General features: G+C 40.1%; 1 protein-coding gene and 1 long non-coding RNA gene across 2 annotated transcripts; both read right to left on the bottom strand.

Annotated features, from left to right (window-relative positions):
- Window positions 1-5,871: 5,871 nt before the first annotated feature.
- Window positions 5,872-9,093, bottom strand: LOC114546032 (uncharacterized). The gene is made up of 3 exons (XR_003690976.1): window positions 9,014-9,093; window positions 6,162-6,253; window positions 5,872-6,072 (listed from the first exon to the last, which is right to left on the bottom strand). It is a non-coding gene; the product is annotated as an uncharacterized LOC114546032 (long non-coding RNA).
- Window positions 9,094-10,729: 1,636 nt separating this feature from the next.
- ankrd46b (ankyrin repeat domain 46b) lies at window positions 10,730-17,210 on the bottom strand. The gene is made up of 4 exons (XM_028564665.1): window positions 17,080-17,210; window positions 14,575-14,917; window positions 12,825-12,983; window positions 10,730-11,923 (listed from the first exon to the last, which is right to left on the bottom strand). Exons 2-4 carry the CDS (start codon window positions 14,883-14,885, stop codon window positions 11,707-11,709), a joined length of 687 nt encoding a protein of 228 aa, XP_028420466.1. The 5' UTR covers window positions 14,886-14,917; window positions 17,080-17,210; the 3' UTR covers window positions 10,730-11,706.
- Between the last annotated feature and the right edge of the window lie 1,836 nt (window positions 17,211-19,046).

Genomic DNA, 19,046 nt, shown 5'->3' with positions numbered 1-19,046 from the left:
GGGGAAAAGATGCCGAGAGGCGGCCGAAAAGGAAACTCCATAAGCTGGGAGGCGCCCGCGAGGCGCCCCGTGAGGCAGCCCGCGAGGCAGCCCGCGAGGCGGCCCGCTGGGGACGCGCTGGATGAGGTGGCCGGGAGGCGGCCGAAAAGGACGCTCCATAAGCCGGAAGGCACCCGCGAGGCGGCCCGCTGGGGAGGCGCCACAAAAACGGGATGGCGGAGGTTGGGTTTAGGAAAAACCTTACGGGAAAGGGCGCATTAAATGCCGGGATGGCGGAGGTTGGGTTTAGGAAAAACCTTACGGGGAAAGGCCGCCTTAAATGCCGGGAGACGCGCCACAGTAACACGCGGGACAAAACGGCAAACAAAGCACCACACGCGGGACGCGATCCCCGCTCGCCCTGGTGAAAGTCCTGTGTTGTTTGATTCATCCACCACCCCGACAAACCTCCCTACGCGTATTTTCGGCTTTTTATATTACTCCCTACCATGTGCAGTGGCCACAAAATATGCTTCCCATTGAAATACATTACTTCACATTTTCGTGTTGTCTGCCACGTAAAAACCGACAAAAATGTCTCCGTGAACACGTATCAATAGATTACAATAACGTCACATTTACACGAACTGCCATAAGACCGGGCTGTATATTTTGTCAGCAATAGATTTACAGGTTAATGACTGCTCTAATGTTAATCCCAGGTATGTGAAATTTTTTTTAGACACTATTTCAGTGCCATTACATGTGACCTTAAGTGCATTTCTTCTAGACAACTTCCTTTTTGTTCCAAATAAAATGGACTCAGTTTTACCCAGATGTATTGAAAGCCTGTTGTCTATGAGCCACTTGCTACCACTATCTAATTCATTACATAGAGTCTTCTCAATCTCACTGATATCCCTCCCAGAGACCAGTAATGCAGAGTCATCAGCATATAAAAGCAGCTTACATTTCACCGCAGCTGGCATGTCATTAATATAAACTTAAAAATAAAAGGGGGCCAAGGATTGAACCTTGGGGCACCCCTCATGTAATATCCAGTGGATCTGATATGGTCCCCTCAACATCACAAACTTGAGTTCTTCCAGTGAGGTAAGAGGTGAACCATTTCACAGCAGTATTTCTGAAGCCTATACTTTGTAGCTTGGATAGTAGTATTGCATGATTTACAGTATCAAAGGTGAACAACATGGGCAGTTAAGAAAACAAGGAGAAAAAAAGCAAATGTGTTTTCCTAATCTGGAAAACAGGCACAAAAAAAGATGCTATTCTATTGTAACAATTACTTCCTAGGCATCGCACACTGGAGGTGGTGTTTGTTTATATGTGCATTCCAGACATCATATGTTTGTTTGTGATGACATTGTCTTAGATGATAACCATTCTGATTAACTTTTTATTGAGATAAACCTTACAAATGCTAAAAAACTTATAATAGGAGTGATCTATCGAACTCCTGACTCTGACCTTGATACTTTCAAGGTCAAACTGGAGGACATTTTATATTCCATAAACAGAAAAAACATAGACTGTGTCCTTCTAAGGGACTTCAATATTGATGTCTCCAGAGACTAAAATGCTAAAAGTGATGTCATTAATATTTTACATTCATCTTCTTTCTTTTGTACCATAAATCATTTTATCAGAGTAACGCTTTCCACTAGGTCAACTATTGACAATATCAGACGTGCCAACCTTGAAAAACTTTTTTGAGTAGCAACTTACTGATTTATTGTCGAAGTTCTGGTTCATGAACACGGCGGCACTTGAATTAAATAAAACATTTTATTTAAATTATATTTAATACAATTAATTGGATCATAATATAATCCAATAAAATAAAATATATTACACTGCATAATGAGCACTTTTACTTTTGGTACTTTAAGTATATTTTGATAAGACTTTTGTACTATTACCTAGAGAAGATGTTGAATGCAGGACTTGTAACTGACAAGTAATTTGTAACTCTACAACACTGTTTTTTCTACTTTTACTGTAACACATGATCTGAGTAAGTCTTCCACCTCTGAAAATCACCAACAACGGTTGTGCATGAATAAACAGTCCACTCACAGTGAAGTCCTGCACGGATCAACAGATGTTAGAGTCCGGCGGCTGTTCGCTCGGTTTGTTATAAGACGCACACCGAGCAGATTAATGTGCTCACAGAGCCAATCTTTGCAGATGTTACCGCTCGGTGTTTGGCTAGCTAATAAGCCGTTAGCCTGTTAGCTTGAACTTTGTCTGAAGTCGCTGAGCGGCCAGTCAAGGTCCGACACATTCCGCACATCATCCACTCAGTTTAACTGCTAACCCCTCGGTACCGTTAGGAGAGGCGTGTTAACTTTGTGTCTTGGTCCTCCGGTGCGTCCAGCGATGGGCTCCGGTCATATTTAATTAGCCTACATTAGTAACAGTTCATTTTCTTACGGTATGAACTTAATCTTAGGAAAGGCAAAACAATATAAGACCTTTGTAATGAAATCCAAGACTTTGTATACCAAATGCAATGCTTTATTAATTGTAATATAAATAAATAATATTTCTCCAAAGTTGACAGGTAGGCTATGTAAATTAATTCATTTCACAATTTCACCTTTCTACATCAAATCCGTTTACCTTTGCAAGCACTGTCCTCCCTTGGGGAAACCAACCAAACTAAATGGGAATGAGAGAGGAATAACACTTGCTTTCGTCTTACTATTAGTAGCAGATATCCCCACTTGACATTAGAGGAAGGAATCCAACGCTGTGATTGGTCAAACTCTTCTTTAGTTTTTTTTTTTTTCCAGCATGCTCGTGGCTGCTACGCTGTATTAGCCATAGGTTTTAATTCAATTCAATTTCAATTCAATTCAATTTTATTCATAGTATCAAATCATAACAAGAGTTATCGAGACACTTTACAGATAGAGTAGGTCTAGACCACACTCTATAATTTACAAAGCCCCAACAATTACAGAATTTTAGCCACCTACTACCATCAAGTGTTAGACTGAGACGGCTACTGCACATCAACGAGTGAACTCTAAGCAGTTACCTGATTTTCGCGTAGTTTAAAGTGACAAATATTATCACTGTATTTTGATGTAAAAATGCATATCTACCACACTAGTGGTTCCCAACCTGGGGTCCGGGCACCCCTCAGGGGGGCGGCAAAGATCACAGGGGGTATGCAAGTCTTTATCTGGTTTGAGGTTGAGGTGAAAAAAAACAATATTTGCACATGTTAAACAAATTATGATAATACACTAGAATATATAATGTGTACAAAAGTCTGTATAAAAACTATATATTTTTGTTCTCACTTAAAATTGTAGGCAGGCTACTTAGTAGGCCAAACCTCCGGGACCTCTTAACCTGTGACCCTTGCTGTCATCAGGTCAGCTGCCAGCTGCTATCAGACACAGCATTACTATTTTATAAATGAAACATGGCGGAGAAACGTCAAAGTGCTGATAACTCCTCTGTATCAAAAAAGAAAGTAAGGCTCTATCTAGAGAGTTACCTCAACTTCGGTTTCAGGGGGGATGGGGCGCTCAGCTTTTCTTAGACATGAGTAGGGGGGGCGCCAAGGAAAAAATGTTGGGAACCACTGTACTACACAAAATGCGTACAGGTTGGCAGGTCTGCAATATCATCACAAACATTCAAAACACTAGGCTAGAAGTTGTGTTATCTGATATTACTCATCATTTGCCAATTGTATTATTTCTAGATTTTGCTAGTAAGATTAAATTACCACGGCGAAAAACTAAAACTAAAGTACTAAATAAAAGAACCCTGCAACAACTGAGTGAAAGTTTACAGGCCAAAACATGGGAAGCAGTCTATGACTGCAATGATCCTGAGACTGCATATGACAACCTAATAAATGAGATCACAAACTCTATTTGTTGTACCATCCCAGAGAAGAATGCCATATGCAGTGCTACTGGTTACAACCCCTGGCTTACAAAGGGTATCTTAAAATATATCACGCATAAAAATAAACTTTACAAACATTCCTTAAAAAAACCATGAACAAGGATATATACACTACTTATAGGAATAAACTTACACATATAATAAGGAAAAGTAAAAGTAACCACTTTACACACTTCATACAAGCATCACAGGGTTACTCCAAGAAGTCTTGGAAAGTGCTAAATGAAGTCCTTAACAAGAGCCATAACAGCACCGTGCTCCAAAATACTACAAAATACTTAGAGTTATCCAAGGCATTTTATACTATTGATTTTGACATCTTATTGAATAAATTACATCATTATGGAATCAGAGGACTAGCATTTAGCTGGTTCACAAGTTATTTATTTGGCAGACAGCAATATGTAAATATTAACGAACAAATCTCCATAAGCAAACCCATCAAATTTGGATTCCCCCAGGGATCCATTTTGGGCCCTCTTCTCTTTATATTATATATTAATGACTTTGAAAATTCCACCATGGTTTTACACAAAGTTTTATTTGCTGATGACACTAATTTATTTATGTCACATACGAGTCCAGTTGGACTGCAAGAAATAATAAATAGAGAGTTAAGAAATGTAGAAATTTGGTTTTGGTGTTACATCAATAAGACAAACTAAATTGTGTTTGTTAAAGGAAATCATGTTCCTTCAAGTTTTGATAATCATTTCAACATTTCTGAATTAATCTGTTCAAAATTGTCTCACTGTTATATGAGCTATGACATTGAGTGTAGTCAGATTACCTATGTCAAGGGATTTTCTTGTTCACTGATTTATGAGCTGTAGAGAGGCTTGAAACTATTTATAAAATCTGTATGCTGCAGCTTGTAATTGAAGAAGACTATGTCTGAATGGCTATTGAAGGACAAGCTAAACTTAACTGAAGACATTTAAAAGCTTGCTATTGGTTACTGGAAATTGTTGAACAACCTTTTCATTGGTTTGTAAAAATATTCATTTGGCTGTTTTCCAATAAGCGTAGACTTCTACACTTGTAACCAGTATATATTCAATGTGTTTCTGGGTGAGTCCGTTTTCGAGCACCAGAGAGCAGCACAGGTATTTCAGTGGCACCAAAATGATGCACCAAAATCTACATTGCTATTCGGCCCGGTAGATACATATTGGCACCGGGTTTGGGTACCCACCCCAGAGCGCCTCTGCTCTGTTGGCTCTGATCCAAAAGCAACACTGAGGTCGCTTATGGGAGTTGCGTAGCTGCTGTGTGGGTCTCGTCTAAGCAGTGTGGAGGTACTGCCAGGACTGGAGCCACCGTAAACTCAGCAGAACTGGCTGATGGTTGCATGTCTTTTTTTTCAGTGCAATGTCATCGACATTATGAGGTATTGTGTGTCGAGTGATTTGAATTGAAATAATTTTCAGCATAAGGCTACAACATCACACAATGTGTTGACACAATGTGTTGTTGTTTTTCTCTGGGTGGAAACTATATAACTAATCCTAATCAACCAAACTGATACAGAGAAGAAGCTTAAAACAAAGTGACCACTTTGTCCTGTCATTTATCAACGAAGATCACAAGATCAAAAATCGTAGAGAAAATAGTTCAGTAAAGAACCAAATATAAAACTGTAAGCCGATTTCTTTGCATCAATTTTCTAATCTGTGACTGATTTTATGTTCATCAGTCTAAATGTCAACAGTAAACATCTGTGCTTTGTTTGCACTTCCTTTAGTCTCATGTCTCCTCCAGCAGAACAAGTTAGATCCAGAACTGCTTACGTTCTGGGTCCAAACTGTTTGAAGGAAGAAACATAACATCAGTTACATATCTCCACTGATCAATATATACTTATTTTAAGTACTTTAAGTACGTTTAGCTGATACATACTTACTTTAAGTAAGAATGCAGAACTTTTACTTGTAGTTGAGTGTTTTCACAGTGTGGTATTGGTGCTTTTTAAAGCCCGACACAACATGGACCAACCAGGACCAGGTCTGGTATATGTGCTGACAGGGTGATTGGGAAATGAGACACAGGTGATCAGGATGAGGAGAGTCTGAGGACACCTGGTGGACAGGTGGAGAAGAACAATAATTCTTCATGGAGCTGCAGAGGGAAGTGGGGTTGTGTCTGAGAGAGGGACAGAGAGGCAGATACTTACTCAAACTATGCAGCAATATGTAGGCTTATGTAAAAAAGAAAAGAAAACAGTAATATACCTGAATGTGTTGAAACTTGAGTGGGACCATCATGTCTCTTCATGTCCTGCAGACTGAGCTGCAGCCTGCAGGACGAGACAAACACTTTCATCCTAGAAAGGTTATCAGATTTAGGTTTGTAAGCCTTGTTTGCTCTTTTATTCAAAGTGAAATTTGTAAAAATAAAATGTTTCTGAAACTGTGTAATGTTCCATCTTATGATCATAACAGCAAACGAGACTAACAGTGAAAAGAACGCTAGTTTTATATAGTTTTTATTAATGCCTTTGCCCGGGTCCGATTTTTCCAGCAAAGTCACAGAATGATTCACGGCAGGTAGACGGCGCTACAGTAACACATGGTTGCATAAAATGCGCTATATTAATATAAACTCCTAATGCTTTGGCTCGTGGCACAGTGACAGTGATAGCCGGTTTAGCTCATGAGACATCCAAAGTAGGCGAAATTACTGTAGCAACACTTGAAAAGCAACAATGCATCTAAATAAATATAAATAATAATATAAATAAAGCCCAGATCAGCGCGTTGGACTGCAGCATTCTAAAACCTGCCAGTTCACACCAATGCTTAATGTGACATCATGTATGACCTTGATTTCTTTGTTCTTCAACTTTGTAAGTCCAGATCAGACCTTTTTTTTTACACGGTTAATTTTGCGTTGAGCCTCTGTTAACTGATTTGAATCTGATTTATTCGCACAACTCTCGGCACAAACTCATTGTCTGTCTGCAATAGGGCTGCAGCTATCGATTATTTAAAGGTGCTCTAAGCGATGTTGGGTGACAGCACTTCTTGTTGACGTTCAAAGTATTTTCAAACAAAATGAGGCTAGCTCGCCCCTCCCTCCTCCTCATCCCGTCCCCTCTCCCTCCCTTCTGCGCACTAACCCCCCAAACCCTTCTTGTTGGTTATTGGCTGGGACGCTGGAAGACTGTTTGTTATGTTTGGTGGTGCAGGTTGGCACAGTTTATTTTTGTTGGCGTTTGTGGAGCCTGGGCTGTCCACAGAGACCACACTTTTTTACAGTGTGTTCAGGAGACAGGCAGCTCATGGATAGTGAGGAGATGTTTGCTGCATGTGACAAAAAATATTGTATCCTAAAAACGCGTGACATCGCTTAGAGCACCTTTAAGTAATCAACCATTCTACCGCTCATTCCTTCGATTAATCACATAATCGGATAAGAAATACTTCTGCTTTATAAGTAGCAATAGTAAATATACAAAAGAGAGGTTTCCTTTCATTTTTATAGCTTAAAAAGGGGCTTTTAGTTAAATAGCTCAATTTAAGCAATACAAGCTGTACAACGTTAGTTAAACCGAACTTCGAGGCAAACAATTTCGCATCGAGGATTTTATGAAATTCAATTATTGTAGTTACTCAAGGAATTGTTTCAGCCCTAGTCTGCAAAGAGTCTGCCTGTCTGCCCTGGACAAATCTTCAAGCAGAAACGTTCGTTTTGGAAGAGAATTAAGGGGAAAAGATCTCACAGTAATGTCATCAAGCAGGGGGAGTCAGAGTATACTTTTGCGACTACCGGTGACATTGAACCACAGCCAGGTTGCGCTCACAACAATCGTCATAGATGGGCAGCCCACAGGAAATACACAACCTCGGAGACCTTTCGCAGTAATGGAATCTGCACGAAACAAGAGTCAGATGATGAGTCTTCATCTCCCACCGACAAACCCTCATCGTATAGCTGCTATATGGATAAATCAGATAAAGAGTTGTCGATCATCAGTTTTTATAGTTGTCATATGAATGATGATTCATACAATAAACTTGTCACCAATGGATCAGAAAATGACCCCAAAAGCAAAGGTGATTCTGACAGAAAAGACATCAGAACAAGCAGGCTGAGTCAGATGATGAACCACCGGCAGGTTGTTCTTGGATGAATCTTGATGGACCAAAAACTAACGCTGAAAGCAAAGCCGATTCCTACAAGAATCAGGGGGAGTCAGAAGATATACAGTATACACTGAAAATGCGTTCCTCAAGGCAGAAAATGAGTTTCTTAAAGAACAGGTTAAAGACCTGAAGAATTTTTTTTGAGAATGAACGTAAGAGGAACGCTGTCCTCCAGGCAGAAATCAAGGCTCTGAAAGAGCAAGCGCCGTTAAAAAACCTTGACACGAAGGAACCCAGAGAAAATGACCAGCTCCTGATGACTCTTCAAGAAAATGAGGACAGTACAGAAAGGGAAAATGATCTTCCCAAACAGGAAGGCGAAATCCTCCCGCACTAGACATGGACCCATGGACCAAAAAAGAAGTTTAAAAGCAAAAATGGGCCTCGGAGAAAAGGCATTAAGAAAAACAAGGGTGATGCAGATGATAAGTTAGCAACGAGCAGTGATGATAGTTGGCCTGTCAAGAACGTAACCATCAAGACAAGACAATAACCTGCTCCCGATGAACAACTAGTTCAAGAAGAAACTTTTTGAAAATTAAGGGTTTCTTCACCCATGGATTCAGAAAGTAATCCAAAAGCACCCAAGAGTCCCACAGTAAAGCCTAAATATGGTTGGCTGGATAGCCCACCGCATATTCGGTATTGTAGTCTATCTTCCGGATTCATATGATTGATTCATATGATCCATGTTAAAGGTGCTCTAAGCGATGTTGAGTGACGTTACTTCTTGTTGACGTTCAAAGTATTGTCAAACAAAACGAGGCTAGCTCGCCCCTCACTCCTCCTCATCCCGTCCCCTCCCTTCCGCGCACTAACCAGCACTGACCCCAAATCCTTCTTGTCGGTTATTGGTTAAAGGCAAATCGTTTCAAATCTAATTTGTGTGTATACAGATATACAAACACAACCACACATGACCTCATGAAAACGATTACCTTAACTTTAACCGCGAAGCCAACACATAGGGTGCTTCTCGTGTCGCTTATTTGATAGCTCCTCGACTGCTCGGTCCTCGGCTGACCGGGAAGTTGTTCTGTCCCTCCTCTGAAGGCCGTCTTAAGCTCTTATTTCTCCTATAACTGTCCTATAGGTCCAGGTTTATATAAGCCTATTTATTGATTGATTTATTTTCTTCTAACGTTACACTGGTATAACGTTAGTGCTGCATATTATGACCGTTCTAAAAGCTCGGATTTTATTTGTATAGGCTTTACTATTACTTCCGGGTCACGTGGCCAGCCTGTCTTTCTTTTAATGTAGATGTTCAAACGGAGAAATAAAAAAAGGAATTTCAAAAAACCAAAATCGGACCGTTATTTGAATTTGGTTTAGTCGTTTTTGGATTCAGAAACCAAAAACGGAGAACGGCTCTTTTTTTTTACCGTTTCTTTGTTTTTGGTTTGAAACGAAAAACGAAAAACAGCTGGTTTCTCGTTATTTTGTTTTGTGGTTCAAACGAAAAAACAAACTATCAAAACGTACACGGACCAAAGTGGAATAAACGGAAGTCCAAATCTACACAAGCCCCACAATCAATCAATTAGTAAGCTGACATCAAATGTGGCATTTAGGAAACCTTTATTGCAACCTTGGCACGGTAAAATGTGCAGACATAGTGCAACAGTCATTTTCGTTTTTTGCGTCCTGCTGCTCCCATCGTCAGCCAGGAAATACTTTTTTTTACTAAAGCTGTATATGAAATCAGGTGTATTACCTACCACCATTTAGTTGTTTTGTGTCATTTAATATATTTATAAAATATCTGATCATGCCAGATGTAATTATTCCACTCATTTTTTAAACAATGCAATTATCCGTTTCAGCCACCAGAGGGCAGTGCTCCCCCTGCCCCACAGCAAACTCATGGGTCAGATGCCTCGATCCATCTGGTAGAGAAGGAGGGCCGAGACTGAGGGCTACATGGAAAAATATGCACCAAACAAGCCACTTTGAAATTTTGCTGTTTCTATGAATACAAAAGTTGGGTAACCCCCCTCAACCAAGAATAAAAAGACATGACCCTCCTCTATTTTCCTCCAGTGGTCCATTCCATAAATACCGAACGGTCCCTTATTCCCCGCATAAAAGTAAGACAAACAATATTCATAGGGTCGCAACAAATCCAGGCACTTCTTGTTTTGTTGCTGTGACTCACCTGAGTCCTGATAAAGTAATCATTAGTGCCAGGTTTATAAATCCTCTGCAGAAGGTAGCCCTAAACACAAAGTGGTTTTGACCCTCACACCCTCCCAAATGATTACAATGTAATTTTTTTTTACAAGATTATCTGTAATATCTGAAGACATGTTTCTGATAATGACATCTTTACAAGAAGATGAGAGGTGTATGAAGCTGCATTTTGGAGCAGAAACCCCCTTTTGAGGAAGCAGAGCAACATGTGGAACAGTCTGTCAGATCAGTCACTCTAAATCAAGAGATCTTGTTGGGGAATAATACAAACATGTGCACGGATGCCTAAAGAAGCACACTCGATGGATTAAAGACATTTATTTTTATATACAGTAGATTTTTAAACTGTGATTTTGAGTTCCTCATGCTCACTTTAACCTCTGTAACCACAATACCTGGTGTGTGCGTGTGTGTGTTCATGCATTGATTGGCAGATAAATCTGACAACACGGGGAGTCATCTTGTTGATTAGAGTCATACATACGCAAATGATTTTATTATCTCTCCACATTAAATTAGGATTTACTTCCAATGTGTTATTGTTCACGGAAAATCAACGGGTGGAAAAGCTCCAACAAATCAAATCGACATGGTTTACAAAGAACATTAAAATAAAAATACAACAAAACAAGTAATAATCTGCTGCCATAACCCTACAGTTTATAAACAGTGTGCCTATATATGATGTTTACAACAACAGGGCAGATATTAATGCAACACAGCCGCATGCTTCTGACGGGAATGTCTTCATCGTGGAACATGAAGCTTTCTCTCACCAAGGCACACAGTCAAGGTGCTTTTCTACGTACGCAGACGATGCAACACGAAGAAATCAACTTTCAGTTATCACAACTAAATGGTCTCCAGCTGGAACAGGAGATGGATCAAACTGGGAATTGGCGAAGAAAGCAAGAAAAAACATACAGTATGCAGAAAAAAATTCAGAACATAATTGATAAATAACAGTTAAAAGAATAGGAAAATAAGAGATACAAAATGTTGGCAATAAACAGCTTGTAACAGAGCATACAGTATGAATGAAATGAAAAGGACAGTCTTTCTAGAACTGCATTAAAACAGAACAAAAGCATTACATTTTCTCACTCTCACTATTTTAAAAGCAGCTTCATCGGGGATGTCATTTTAAAAGGGGATATGTTACACAATACTTCAACACATGTTCTCAGTACCACATGAGACACTTCCTGTTCATCACCTCAAGTTGTTTGAATTATGAAAGTGAGTTTTGTTCTTTTGGAGATCACTGCTTTACTATTAATACCATATGATGTTTCCCTGTTTAGGTAACCGAGATGAAGACCAGATCTGGGCTGCAAATGAAAAAAAAAAAAAAAAAAAAAAATCTGGATTTCTGTTCTGGTATGAAGAGAACTTCTCTCGTGTATTTTACTCCCGTGCTTCTCCGTCGCCCCCTCGCTCAGTGCACCAGCTCCAGCTGGCTGCTGGAGAAAGGCAGGACTCCGCTGACGTAGTAGGCGATGCCCAGGGAGAGGAGGGCGATGACCACCAGCAGCAGCAGGACCCTCCAGAAGCCGAGGTCCTCCACAAACTCCTGCCACGTGGTCCTGAAGCTGGACAGGACGCCCTCGCTGCTCTGCAGGTTGGGGTTGAGCAGGGAGTGGCTCTCCATCGCACTGGGACAGACACAGAGATCACTGTTACAGACCAGATCTTCGTCGTCCTCCTCCTCCTCCTCCTCCTGCCTCAAACGCAGCTTCACTGGGACTATGCTTTTTGTGTAATGATTATTATTATTGTTTGTCATGAATCATGAGGAGTAATGGGCAGGGCTGGGTATCGCCAACCATTTATTGAATAGATTCGACTCTGATCCATTCATGCCCCGATTCGATTACAATTCTGATTTGATTCAATATCAATTTGGTTAGGGGGAAATTTCAGTTACAATACCTGTTTAGCTTGGATATAAAAAAAAAAAAAAAGAGATTCTCAGAGAACCTCGGTTGTAAACTGTTACAGCAAAAAGCAGCCCTCAAATCTACTTTTTTAATGCACCAGATTGATGTTGACATAAATAACTGACTCCCAAAGAGTTGGTTTAAGGTACTGTTTACTTCATGGTGAAAAAGGCTTTGCTGCGTGTCGTCCCCGTTGTGGGTTGTAGGGGTCGCATTACCTCAGATTTTGAGAATTTGACTCGGACGTGAAAGTCGACGTCGACTAGTTGCTGATATTTTTTTCATTCATTAGCCTTATGCAATCCCAGGAGGAGGGACTGCTTTGCATTCTATAGGCTACGTGTATTTTATCACCCTTTAATATCAACCCTTGTATTGATTTCCTTTCCTAGCCTTTCTAGCATTTTGCAACCTGTCCAATTTATCAGCAAGCGCTTTTGCAGTGATCTAAACGTTACCCATGTTTCAGTTTTGTGCTACCGCTCACACTGCTGGGTTTACCGGCGGCGACTTTACGCACACCGGTCCTGGTAATCACAGGTCCCCACCCTTACTCTTCTGTCTCTCCCACTCCGCCCACCCAGTCCACCATTCCTCTCGTTCCCTACACGTGTACCTCTCGCTGTCGGCCATCTGCATGGTCTCCAGTTTAGAGTGCGCTCCTCGGTTGAAGCCCTTCACCTCCTGCTCCTCCAGTCCTTCCAGCAGACGGATGGCGTCCTTGTTCACGCCGCGTCTCTTCGCCAGCACCAGAGGGGTCGAGCCATTGTGGTTACTGTCAGGCAGACACAGCACGGTTAGAGGCCACAGAGTCACAGGAGCCCTTCTCCAAGTACTACTACTACTCCATGACAGTCACCCAGATCACCTTACTCCAATCATTTATGTCAGTCAATTCTACACCATTCTAAGTAAAAGTTGATTTTATAGATGAGATTTATAAAAAAAAAAAAAAAAGAAAAATGCTAGCTGCACTGAGTTAAATGTATTATCTTTCAGTTACTTTGTTTACTAGTTATTTTCGTAACCACAGAAACAGTGTGCAGCTCTATTATCTAGGCAAATACATGTATTGGACATCCCACACACAGACACACAGACACACAGACACACAGACACACACACACACACACACACACACACACACACACACACACACACACACACACACACACACACACACACACACACACACACACACACACACAGACCTATTTGCAAAAGTTTAAAACTAGCCTGAGTGATCAAATCACAACAGCAACACCACATTCAGATTGTCTCTACATGTTAGGCCGGTTAACACGCTGGCTGCGTGGCGCGAGCGTGTCCGTTTATATTTTGGCTCCCATGTTAACAGGTCAGAGCTTACACACTGCCTACGTGACACGTGTGTCTCAGGCGCCGAAAACCCGTGCCTGCTAGATATAGAACAGACGCCTATTTTTCACGCGACACGCAAGCGTGTTGGAAGCGTTTCCAGGCAAAATAGAATAGGAAAATATGTTTATATGTCATTTAGACACAAATACATATTCAAAAATGACATGTTGGTGTTTGAAAGTCTCTATATGTTGATATAAATGCAGATGTAAATGTCTTTTTTTTTTTTTTTTTTTTTTTAAATCGATTTTCTAATATTGCACCTGTCAATCCAGAAGGAAATATTCTGTAGCCTATTTTGCCGTCAATACTGCCGACGTTGTCTTTGCTGTAATCAGATCAGTATATATTAATGTTTAACATGGTATTTATTTTATCGATGGGAAACATGCATGTGTCCAGACAAGGCTGGCAGCAGCAGCGCCGCGTCAGACACGTTTCTGGTGTGTAAAGACATAGAAAAATCCACGCAGCTGACACGTAAACCACCACCTCTCAAAAAAAGTAACTACACGTCACGGCTACGTTGGTAGTGTTGCATTTCCCCTAGGGGTGTGCAAAAAAAAAAAAAAAAAAAAAAAAAAAAAAAGGACAATTCACATTGGTATCGCGATTCAAGCTCTACCGATTCAAAATTGATTCATAGAATTCCAAAAATCTATTCATATTTTTTTGTTTTTATTGTACGTCTACTGCAATCACAAGGGAAAAGTAACTACATCTAGCTACACAGAATATTTTTTTTTAAATCGAGAATCGTTTTTGAATCGAAAATCGATTTTGAATCGAATCTTGAGCCTAAAAAAAAGAAAAAAACAAACCCTTATTTCCCCCCCAGCCTTTTTTTTTTCTTCCTTTTTTTCCCTCTTGCAGTTCACAAGAAATCCGAGATGAAAGATCATTTTACAGTTACGCACAATGGCGCAGTGATGCTCAAAGCAAACACCCAAGAAAGGATATCTATGCATATCGATAACACTCCTTACCAGATATCGATCTTCAGCCCGTTGGAGACCAGGAACTGGATAGTGTCCACATGACCACACAGATGCAGAGCTGTGTTTCCTTGATAATCAGTCGCCAAGAGGTCGGCGCCGAACTTGTGCAGGAGTCGGCAGATCTCCACGTTCCCTCGTGCGGCAGCTAGGTGCAGGCCAGTGCGGCCCCGGTTGTCTCGGATGTTGGGGTCGCATCCCGTCTCCAGGAGCCTCTTGGCGAAAGGCAGGTCTCCATCAATGCAGGCCTGCAGCAGAGGCACGTTAGTCTGCGACGAGTCGTTGATGAAGACATAGGACATGTCCGAGTGGGTGTCAGAAAATTCCAGCGTACCTGCGTTGAAGATCAAAGAGGAAAACAGGATGTCTCAGTGACACGAATCGGAACATTAGTGATCAATTAAATGCACGACGATGGCGACTACATATCCGTTTCCAGCAAAACAGACCGAAAGCAGAAAATCCATGTTATGAACTTCTTCACAAATGGAATACATGTCAGACTGACTGACTGACATGTGATGTGCATTCTTTTTAGAAAAGAAATAGTTTAGAAAATGTCTCATGATCTATTAGTTTTGTTTTTTTCCCCGGCCATTTGTAACTTAGAATATTCAATGCACTGGTAATAAACAATAAATAAACATAAACTGATTGCTTTTACTTCAAAAAACTAAAAATGTATTAAGTAGGGCTAGGACTATATCCTTTGTCCTGATTCGACTCTTTCACGATACATGGACGCATCACATGTCAGTGAGTCAGTCTGACATTTAATATATTTGTAAAGAAGCACATAAAAAAAACACAGAAAATATAAATTTGTATTAGTGCTGTCAGTTAAACGCATTTTTTAATGGTGAGATTAACATTCTTTTTGGCCTAGCAAACTTTGTAGTTTTTTTCACATGCTGTTGCAACAACTAGTAATGTTAGAAAAACTACAACACCACACCGGATCTAGCTAGACCGGAAACACAACAGGCACGCCGCACACGCTTGTTTGGGCTTGCGAGCCGGCCAAAGAGTAGTAGGCTAAAGTTACGTTTTGAGTGGATGGCGAGCACAAGGCGCCGAAATGTATGCAAACTTTTAAAAAGTTGCCAAATGGTTCCATTGACAAGACCAAAGTGATCTGTGTGTTTTGTCGTTGTGAAGTGAGCTATCATCGCAGCACGTCCAGTCTGAAATACCACTTGATGGCCAAGCACACAGCTGATGGGAAATCTCCGCCCCCCATCGTGATGGAGACTGTTACATTGTGTGAGAGATTATTTGCTCCAAGTGAGAATGTTAGTGTGAAATTGAACACTACAGTATATGCCAATGTTGTTTTCAATAAAAAAAAAAAAAAAAAAAAACGATCCACTTTTCCATGTTGATAAGAGCTTTAAAAAAAAAAAAAAAAAATAAGACAAAAATAAATCAAGGGACATTTAGAGTAGATAAAAATGTGCGATTAACTGCGAGTTAACTATGACATTAATGTGATTAATCGCAATTAAATATTTGAATCGTTTGACAGCCCTAATATCTATGTACGTATATATATTGTCTCTAGAAGTGCATTATTCAACTTTTGTTTTTGTTAAAGAAGGAAAAGTAAATGGCAATAATCAAAAGTATCGAATAATCACAATAAATGAAAATCGCAACACAAATCCAATCATATCTTCGGTCCCAGCCCAGGTACTGAGTTTTCTAATTTTCTAGACTGAATACTTTATGGACCTTTTTTAACAGCAGACATTTTGTCTTGTCATGGTAGGAAAAGCACAGCTGAAATTGATAACCATAATGATGGCTCAGTTCCATCAAGTGTCCCAGTAAGCTATTTCAGTGAGTCAGCATGTACCATACCAGGACCTCTCCTAAGTGGAATGCAGCCATCATTAATGGGTTTGAATACACATGTGTGCTTTTCCTACTTTGACATGTCAATGTATTTCTGTAAATTAGTTACCAGTGATTTCTTTCATCCGAGCACATATCACATTACTCACAGCAAGCATAACGTGTGAAGCTACGAACCCTGCAGACAATATCATGTCCTTTTAATTACGAAAACCATCACAAGAAACCGCTTTTAGGTAATGAATGTTAGTGTAGCTATCGTTATATAGCTAATGGTAATGTAAAACAGCAGGCTGCACTGCGTAACGTCATAATAACTGTAGCATTAACTAGCTAGCTAGCTTGCAGTAATGGAGATGGCAGCAACATCACATCATAGCTACGCATTTCATCTTTGAGCTATAGCAGACTCTTTGTATGCAGCGATGTCACACATCGTGTCAAAAATAAAACGTTAGATTGTTAAAGGGAAGAAGCTAGCGGAGCTAATGTTAGCTGGTAAGCTAACGTTTTACGCATATACTGTTTATGATTTTACGCACCCCTTAAAGGACTAATATCTGATTTAACACTTGTAAGAACGTACACATGGACTAAACAAGTCATTTGGGTGCTTTGTTGGCTGCCGGTTGTAATACTCACCTGTTAATATGTTCCCAATTAGCAGAAAAAATTCACTCCGCTCTTCTTTGAGCTAACGTTACGAGCAGTGTTGTGATGCTAGGCTTCTTCTGTTTCTGTTTCCAACATTTTAGGCGTTTGTCGCCACCTACTGTCCGGGAGGTGACATGACAGTTTGTATTTCTACCTCTATTTAGTTTTTTTGTAATTTAATAAACCCCTTCAAATAATGGGTGTGGGCAAAAATAAAATTGACTAGACTATTCATACCAATTTTATTTAAACCTCACTGGATTTGATAGTGGTTTCCTCCAGTTTCATTCCACATTATACATACACTTTTAGGATCTTGCTCATTCACTAAGCAATTCATATTTGTATGTATTATAAACCAGTAGGTATTGCACCCACTTTACAGATTTATTTTTAGTTTTATAATATATATATTTTTTAAGATTATTTTTTGAGCATTTCAGCCTTTATTTGGACAGGACAGCTGAAGACATTAAAGGGTAGAGATAGAGGTGGAATGACATGCAGCAAAGGGCAGCACTGTCATATTCTCATTAGGGGCTGAGTCCATCCCCAAAAGGTCTGATCCTAGAATTGCCCCTGCTTACTACAGCGCAACAAAACATATAATAACAACACGTTGAAACCATGCCTGCTGCTAGCACGAAAACGCTGAAACACCTCACCTTTATAAAGAATAACTCTGCATTAGAAAGTTAGTTTAGAGACTTTATTTCAAAGTGTGTGTGAGCACAGAAATACACATTACAGTAACAGACATGTTATTACCATTTTATTGTTATAGATCCTCTTTGAGGAAAACTGCATTTCCTTTCTGTCACTCCGGCACTTACAGCATGCTGCTGCATGAAACATTTCAACTCGTTCTTTTTTTGTTGTTGGAAAAATTGGGGTAAAGACCAAACAGATAATAAAATTGGTTGTTGCATCTGTTAGCGAAATCATCAGTGGTGAATATATTTTCCATTAAAAACATAATCCTAAAAGGCATCTGTTGTTTTTTTCTCTCTCCATAATATTTAATGTACACATCATTATCGTCCCATTTCCTCCCATCTCAGTAAATAAAACCAGGGGATAGTATCATGATTTACGTAAAATAATTACAATCTAGATTACAAAACCACAAAGGCTGACAAAAGAAAAAAGAAAAGGGCAACATAAAAAAAAAATAAAAAGGTAACGTGTGACATAGTATTAGAATCAGGGCTACCAGCAGAGAGACATAGCAATATGCTAGACACAGTGGTCATAGTGGTTACAAGTCACTTAGTAGCTTTCACTGTCCAAGGATAGGAGAGGAGAACTGTCGAGAGTTTGAATGTGCATCGCAAACCAAAGTCAATGTAAAAAAATTGTCAATTCTGTCATAAATATGGCTGCAAAATCTACATTTATAGACAGAAAATGACTCACTTCTTCCTCTTTCTTATCCGGACAGGGAACAGACACATAGACCGGGAAAAACAAAACAACAAAAAACAAAAGAGCTAATCACTTTAAAGTGCTCATATTATGCTAATTCAATGCATAATTGTATTTAGAGGTTGTACCAGAATAGGTTTACGTGGTTTAATTTTCAAAAAACACCATATTTTTGTTGTACTGCACATTGCTGCAGCTCTTCTTTTCACCCTGTGTGTTGAGCTCTCTGTTTTAGCTACAGAGTGAGGCATCTCACTTCTGTGCCATCTTTGTTGGGAGTCGCACATGTCCAGTACCTAGGTAAGGACTACTAGCCAGTCAGAAGCAGAGTATGAGGGTGTGCCCTGACAGTACCTAGGTAAGGACTACTAGCCAGTCAGAAGCAGAGTATGAGGGCGTGCCCTGACAGTAGCTAGGTAAGGACTACTAGCCAGTCAGAAGCTGAGTATGAGGGCATGCCCTGACAGTACCTAGGTAAGGACTACTAGCCAGTCAGAAGCAGAGTATGAGGGTGTGCCACGCTAGCAGCT

The sequence above is a fragment of the Perca flavescens genome, chromosome 19 (assembly GCF_004354835.1).
Source record: "Perca flavescens isolate YP-PL-M2 chromosome 19, PFLA_1.0, whole genome shotgun sequence".
In the NCBI taxonomy this organism is placed as follows: Eukaryota; Metazoa; Chordata; class Actinopteri; order Perciformes; family Percidae; genus Perca; species Perca flavescens.
Note: the sequence above shows the minus strand (reverse complement) of the source record. Positions and strands in the feature narration are given on the sequence as shown.

Coding starts and splice junctions, on each gene's coding strand:
- ankrd46b (XM_028564665.1), bottom strand. CDS start 14,885: ATGTCCTATGTCTTCATCAACGACTCGTCGCAGACTAACGTGCCTCTG. Junction 12,984..14,574: donor GGGCTGAAGATCGATATCTG/GTAAGGAGTGTT, acceptor TCTGCCTGACAG/TAACCACAATGGCTCGACCC. Junction 11,924..12,824: donor CAGATGGCCGACAGCGAGAG/GTACACGTGTAG, acceptor TGTCTGTCCCAG/TGCGATGGAGAGCCACTCCC.